The 7,085-nt window shown below is 41.0% G+C and overlaps 1 protein-coding gene across 1 annotated transcript; it reads right to left on the bottom strand.

Annotated features, from left to right (window-relative positions):
* Nucleotides 1–250: 250 nt before the first annotated feature.
* Nucleotides 251–6,766, bottom strand: LOC311501384 (metalloreductase STEAP4-like). Its single transcript, XM_084563155.1, has 9 exons — nucleotides 6,536–6,766; nucleotides 6,329–6,436; nucleotides 4,823–4,893; nucleotides 4,301–4,385; nucleotides 3,516–3,794; nucleotides 3,334–3,428; nucleotides 3,087–3,240; nucleotides 2,790–2,960; nucleotides 251–591 (listed from the first exon to the last, which is right to left on the bottom strand). The coding sequence occupies exons 1-9, from the start codon at nucleotides 6,731–6,733 to the stop codon at nucleotides 331–333; spliced, it is 1,422 nt and encodes a 473-aa protein (XP_084419281.1). The 5' UTR covers nucleotides 6,734–6,766; the 3' UTR covers nucleotides 251–330.
* Between the last annotated feature and the right edge of the window lie 319 nt (nucleotides 6,767–7,085).

Raw genomic sequence — 7,085 nt, 5'->3', positions numbered from 1 at the left:
AAAAATATTTATATCTTGAGGGACGTGTCCATTTGGCTGAAATAACCCATCTTTTTTTGTACTTGTTTTGCTTGCATATTGTACATTTGAGAGTACTGACTGATCAGGGGACATGATAATAATTATAAACTGAGCAGACAAAATGATGTTTGTAACATTACAGGATACTGATAGCTCACTTCACAATATACATTCAGATAAATCACTGACTACTGCAAATAATGAATATCCCCATATTATGATGTAATTGTAAATGATGTAAATTGTAGCTGTAGTGTTAGCAGCAGTAGTTTTTTTTCTTCATAATAACATGTGTACGAAATCCACAGTTCACAAGTTGGTGGCCACGTCACTCATCTCCACCCTCGGCTGGTTCCTCTCCCAGCCTTGCCGAATGCGGATGAGGGTGTAGTGCACGCAGGGAAGCAGGAGGAACAGCTTGAGCACCAGCACTATGGAAGGCACAATCAGACAAAGCATGGAGCCCGGAGGAGTGTACCATTTGTAGGTGGAGGGGCGAAGGAATCTATCCCAGGCGTAAATGTAGCCATGTGCCGTGCATATGAACAGAGTCAGGTAGCCGAGCTTAGACTATGACAAAGATAAAATAAAATAAAAATTAGTTTAGCAGGTGTTCGGTTGCTTGCTGAACTGAACAAAAGTGAACTTCATAATACATTTTGGCTGGACATTCTTATATTCTTCTTACATTTTATTAAATCTTATATTTTATATTTTATATTTGCCTTCTTATAATGTTAAAAATATATCCGTTTCAACTTTGTCACTTGACATCCCTCTCACTGAGGCAGCAATCAATGCCGCTCTCTTGCGCTTCAGCTCATCTTTCAATGAAGGCCGTGTGTCTTTCTCAGTTGTGTGGAAATACTTTGAATTGAGTAGCCGACCAAGGAGGCAAGGCAAGTATGAAAAGTCACCTTAATGCAAAAAAAGTAAAGTAAAAGGATATTGTACTGTTTGACGTATGGCTAATGTCTGTTTTCATGAAGCTGCATATGTGATGTGTACATGTTCTGCCATCTAATGGAACCTTGAGCTTGTGACTATGTCATGGAAAGCTGTGTCTTTCATGTAGTAACATCAGACATAAGTCATGAGGACACTGCTGCTAGGCAGCTATTGGAGTCTAGAAACTACGAGTCTAACGGTTTAGCAGGTAAACAACCAAATAGCGCAATTTGGAGGCTTTTTGGGAATATCAACATTTTCTTCAGACATATTAAAAAAACACAAGAAAACTCTTCACAAAATATCAAGATGGACTTTTGATACTGATAAGGTTAATCATGGGCCTGTTCCATTTAGATGGGCCAGGGTCCTGGTACTGTGCACTGTGACTCTCTGGCATGATTGTGACACATTAAACACAGCTAGAGGACAACTACTTCCATCCATTACTCTGATATGAAACGTCAAAATGGCTATGAAAAGGGCTTGTAGTCCAGAACATAATCCCTCCTTGAACTATAATGTGTTACTTTTACACTTAGGTGTTTGCTTTGATTAAGCTTCCTGCTTTTTTTCAGTTTCAGCTATGCTAAGCTAAGGTATTACAGCAGCTCAGGGCTAGTTGCTCATTTACCATACATATCGTACAGATGATAATGATATCAGTTATCTTATCTAAGTCTCAGCAATAAATAGACGGGGCTTCAATATTAGGTAGCAAACTATTCATATAAAAGTTTATTGCAGAGATAAAGATACATGAGAGACCCATGCGTGCATACTACAAGGACATTAACAAGGCTTTCAATAAGGGGTTGTAACAGAAGTCCTGCTGTATAAGTTGCAGGTGAATTTCAGGTATTTTTCAGTAGAGAAGGCTTTTCACCTGAGAGTAGAAACATAACCTGTAAAACTGCCTTTTCTGTGTTTTTTTTTTGTTTGTTTGTTTTTTTTTTGGCTCATAGACCTGAACGTGGATGCCTGGATGTTTCCAATAAGCTAAAAATACAAATTATTTCGCAGTCATCCCAAAATAATTGGTTTTGCAGCACAAGTGGCCTTTGAGGCTCACTTATTGTTAATTACTTGGATAATGTGCTTCCATTTACATTTTTAGCATTTGGCTGCTGATGTCCTTGTCCGCTGCGACTTAGAGTAAGTGCAAACCGCCCAATGTGGAAACATTCAGATTAATGTGGTGCAGTAATAAACTGCCCCTGTAATGCTAATCAAGCATCTTATTTAAACAGTTTAGAGCAGCAGATCATTCTGCTGTGGGCATTAATGTGCATCCCCTTGTCGACAACAGTGATAACAACTGCATCAAGAAGGTTTAAGTGAACTGAAGCCTTTTATTTTTAAAACTCCACTCACCAGATCAAGAGAATCATCTCGACCCACATCTCTGAGTCTCATGTGCCATCTGAGAGCTTCCTTATGGACCTGACCTTTACACAAATGGGCCTGTGACCTGTATTAACAGTCTTCCCCACTGGGGTTCATGCCAGGTATCATAATTCTATTTAATGAATAACTTAACATTTAAAATCCTGGGTTAAAGTCAGCCAGGCTTTAACTCGGTGTGCCGGTGTGAGGCAGTTAGTTAACTAAGCTCCGGGGAGACAAGTGCCAGTGACATATTGCTTCTATACTTTAATAGCTTTGATAAAAACTTGGAAACTCCAAATATAGATTATCACAAAAGCCCTAAAACCTGTTTTTACTGCTAGACTGATAATGCGTGCAAGTATAAATGTGAACACAAACAAATACATACACACACACAATAAAGGACTGTACTTTTCCAACTGTGCACTGACCTGAATGAAGCTGAACTCTCTCCAGCTGAGAGAGCCTCCCACAGAGGGCAGAGATGTTATTCCTAGCAGGACAAAAAGAAAGAAGCCCAGGATTCCCAGCACAAGGAGCGAGTCGCTTGCCCATGCCTCAGTATTATCGAAGTAAAGGGGGGTGGTTTTATTTTTCTCAATCTAAAGGGAAGAGAGTGAGGAGAAAGATTAACAGCTTTCTGTACATGTAATGTAAGCTTTATGTTATGCTCCTCTTTGAACAAGAACATAGTCACACTGTGGTTATTTTGGACCAACTCGCTGTACCTCAGCCACCGCACTCGAAATGAGTTTCTGTTCGACAGAATATCGAAGAGACGTGACTAATGTGTAGATGGCATGGAGAAAAGCGAAGCCCAGTGCGACAAGACCCATCTGCTTCCTGCACAGCATCCAGCGGTCCAGCCAATCAGGGAAGCGTCTGAAATGTGCAAAAGATGAGCTAGGCACTTCACCAGAAATTATGGCAAATTGTACCGATAGTGAACATTTTTGTCCCAGTTTGATGTCTGACCTGTACTTGGTCCCTCTGTAGAGCTGAATGAAGGCTGCTATGACACCAGGCAGGTAACACAGAGACAGCATAGTGAGTGACACGATGGGAAACACCTGGAATATGGAAAATACACACAGAACACACCTTTTGTAAGCAGTGCCAATCTGCAGGGGTCCAAGCAGACAAGGGCAAATCCTTACCTTGTTGCCCAGCGAAACCATGATTCGGTAGGAGACGTCTTTCCCCTGTTCAACATAGGCGTAGATGACATCTCTACAGAGCAGATATAAGAAGAAGAAGGTGGTGAGGCCGAAAGCCACCAGCAGAGGCAGCCTCCACTCCGGGAACAGCTGCAGGGGAAAGTCCTCCAACTCTCTGGCTGCTGACAGGGACCCTCTATCCAGAACAGTGAGGCCCATTTTGGTGGCCACCTCGGCCACCGCCTGCTTTGCTTCTGCATTATTCCCGCACAGGTACGCCTGGGAAATGGTGTTATATGTAAATATCAAAACTATCAGCAGCAGAAAGCTCTTTAAAGGTGCTATTATCAAAAAAATACTAAACTGAAACTGTAAATTGAGTTAGTCTGTTTCTCATTATTTTTTGATTTCCATCCACTATCTGTGCCACTGAAGGCATAAATCTCCTCACAAATAATAATAAAAAAAAACGAAATAATAATTTCCACCCAAACAACTGAGTCGTGAAGGTTTTTGCACAGGTTTGTTAAACGGGAATACATCGTGTATTTGATGGAAGACTTTCGTTAGTGCTGGTAACAGTTAGCACAACGGCACACGCTATTTTTGTGTTTTAATAGTTGTCTCCGTTTTTGACCAATTGGAGGGAAAGCGTCGTTTCAGTTATCTGTGAAGTTTCAGCCCGTCCAAGTGTGAAATTAAAGGGTCACGAGGTCTATCAGTCAGTAACTGCTGCACCATGTACACATCTTATAACAGATTCCTTACTTCAACTCTCGTCTCACCTGTTTTCCTGCCAGGAGTTCATTCTGCAGGGCCCAGGCAGACACCGTATTAAGGCCTTTCACCACGGCCGCTTCAGGGACCAGCCTGAAAAACACACATCAAGGACTTTACTTGCAATTGTTTCTGTCTACAAATACTCAGACGGGGAAGGAAGAAAATGACAGGAATCAGTGTTTCCACTTCAACAGAATAGACGCGCAGCAGGCCAGGGCCGCTGCAACCCTACAAATTTCTTCATTCCTTTTGGAGTCTGTGGAGAGTTTTGATGTCTTATTCTCAAGGTGGTATTTAGGAACACTTTCCCAAAACAGTGTTATTCTCACATGTAAGACACCCTACATTTGTGCACCTACTGTATACAGAAAAATATTTTCAACAACAGACCAGGATTTGCTTGGAGAAAGGTTAGGTTCTTTCTGTAAGAGGCTTTCAAATGTAAAACCTTTCCTGGGAGAATATTTACTTGTTTAGTGTGTTCATGAAAGAGACAGCTTTCTTTATTTTCAGCAGGCATCTGTTACCTCTGCAAGTGGACAGCGTTGGCTTCTGGGTACAGGCCTTTCTTCAGGTTGTTACTGACATCCACCAACACCTTGAAATCATCCCATCAGAAATGATAAAGTAGAGGGGGAAAAGCATGAAGTTATTATTATTATTATTATTATTCAATTATCTTGTCTCAAATAACCCTTTCACAAAATGGATGTTTTGAGTCCGCTGAGTTATTACCCTCCTTTTCAAGAGTAAATGTTAAAATGTTAAAATGGGTGTCATTTTTTTGCGTACATGGCAATGTTGCATGTGATAAACTTGTTTTCTCTTTCAGCCACTTCGTGATATTTCCTCTTTGTCCTCACTCGGCGCCTCGGCATCAGACTAACGCGTGCGATCTGAGCTTACTGCCCCCAGCAACTGGCTCATTGTGTTCTGTGTGCTGTTTCTCTGTGCCTATCTCTTCTCTCTGCTTCCCTTTCACCCCAATGTCTCTAGTCATACTGGCACCCTCCCCGAATCTGGTTCTACTGGTTAAAGAGCAGTTTTGCTTGAGGAGGGAATATCAGGTTTCAGTAAAGTGACGGCAAGTTCATGGCCTTACTAGTTGTACGCAAAGTGCCCTGATGAGACGTGTGTCACAAAACTCAGGTAAAAAAAAACAACAGATATGACACTAAAGAAATAGTTGTTTTCTTATTTTATGTTATTATTTTTCTGTTTAAAGTATTTCCTATCTGTATTATTTGAGCATTTCACTACATATATTTTATTCCACTTCATTTCTTCTTCTTCTTCACTATTATTCTTATGTTTAAACTTAATGCGTTTTGTTCTCTTGAACATTTTTAATGCCTGCAGTCCCATGGAATGCAACTTTTACTGAATATTGCGGTTTGATAAACTAATAATAAATGAGAACATTATTACAAGTTGTATTAAAGTTATGTTGGAGGCAGCATATTTGCAAATTACGCAGTAGCATAACTATTTCAACGTGACCGTTGAGACATTAGTTGGGTAGTTGGGGCCGTGTTAAAAGGGGGGCCCCTAATTGCTGCCTTTTTTTGTGAATTTTGCAATGACAACCGTAAATGCTCTTATTAAGGCGCTACGGTGCATCTAGAACATTTAGGATCTCACTAGGATCTCCACTGATAACGTGACTTGTTATCAGTAATGAACCTAACACTAGTGTGTAAGGATAAAATATAATTTCAACCATGGAAAACAGAGAGAAAATGTAAAGAAGGAAGTTGGAATAACAAACGGTAAAAACTAGGTTGCAGTGTACGCTGACAGAACTACTCACAAATCAATTATATGTGCAACATGTCAAACAAACTATTTTGTAGCAACACGTACCTCATGTGATGCCGTAACTATTCCACTGACACACTGACTTACTTTTTAGAGTATTAGCTCAGATAAAAATAAAGAATTGCCTTGGATCAAAGCGTGTCGATTCATTTGTTAATATTTACTTTCCTGAATTGTACCTTTGTGTTTCAAGTTCACTTCAAATCTTGATCTACCTTTTCTTTAAGGTGAGGTCTCAGCGTCTCCAGAAATGTGTAGTGCTCCCTGTGAACACAGATAAATATCATACTGGCAGACGAGGCCGCCGTTTTGTGGTCCATCACCTGCACAAAACACAATGTCCTGTTAGGATACGAAGTTGTCAGCTACAAACACGTTTTTTACATTTTGACAAAGCTCACATTCCATGCCATGTGTTGTACCTGAGCTCCATGAGGCAAGGGGCCACAGCTGTGAGGTCTGCGGCTGCCGTACACCACCCTGTAGCCGCACTGGAGCAGGCGCAGGCCGAGGGAGCGCCCCAGGTCCCCGGTCCCGAAGATACACAGCAGATCTGGCTGGGTAGCTACCGTGTCCAGAGGACGCGGTGACATACTGTCTGGCCTCATCTCACTTGACATGTCAGCTGCTGCCGTCAAGTTCACACACTGAGTTTGAACTGATCAGTGCTCAATGCGGTGTACTTATATTGCCGTGGAATCTGAATTGCCTATCCCCTCTGATATAAAATTGTTTGTCTCTTGACCTTTTCATGAGTGTAATGTGTTTATTACACCTGTAATCATCACCTGACATGAGATGCATGACTTTAACTGTATATGGGTCACTGGGGCATGGCACCAATTTCTGGGCACCCATCCGTGCCAGTGCACGAAGCACGCCAGCAAAATAATAATAATAATAATAATAATTTGGGTTATTTATTTATAAATAAACAAGCATAAATAGAGTTTTCAGCTAAAATCAGATCAG

This window comes from Chelon labrosus, assembly GCF_963514085.1.
Source record: "Chelon labrosus genome assembly, chromosome: 2".
Classification (NCBI taxonomy): Eukaryota; Metazoa; Chordata; class Actinopteri; order Mugiliformes; family Mugilidae; genus Chelon; species Chelon labrosus.
This window is presented reverse-complemented; position numbering and strand designations above follow the sequence as displayed.

Bases quoted from the DNA above. Each gene is read 5' to 3' on its own strand.
- LOC311501384 (XM_084563155.1), bottom strand. From the start codon at position 6,733: ATGTCAAGTGAGATGAGGCCAGACAGTATGTCACCGCGTCCTCTGGAC. The intron at 3,429-3,515 runs GTAAGGATTTGC...TCCATATTCCAG, and splicing joins TGGTTTCGCTGGGCAACAAG to GTGTTTCCCATCGTGTCACT. The intron at 2,961-3,086 runs GTACAGCGAGTT...TCTTCCCTTTAG, and splicing joins TTTCGAGTGCGGTGGCTGAG to ATTGAGAAAAATAAAACCAC.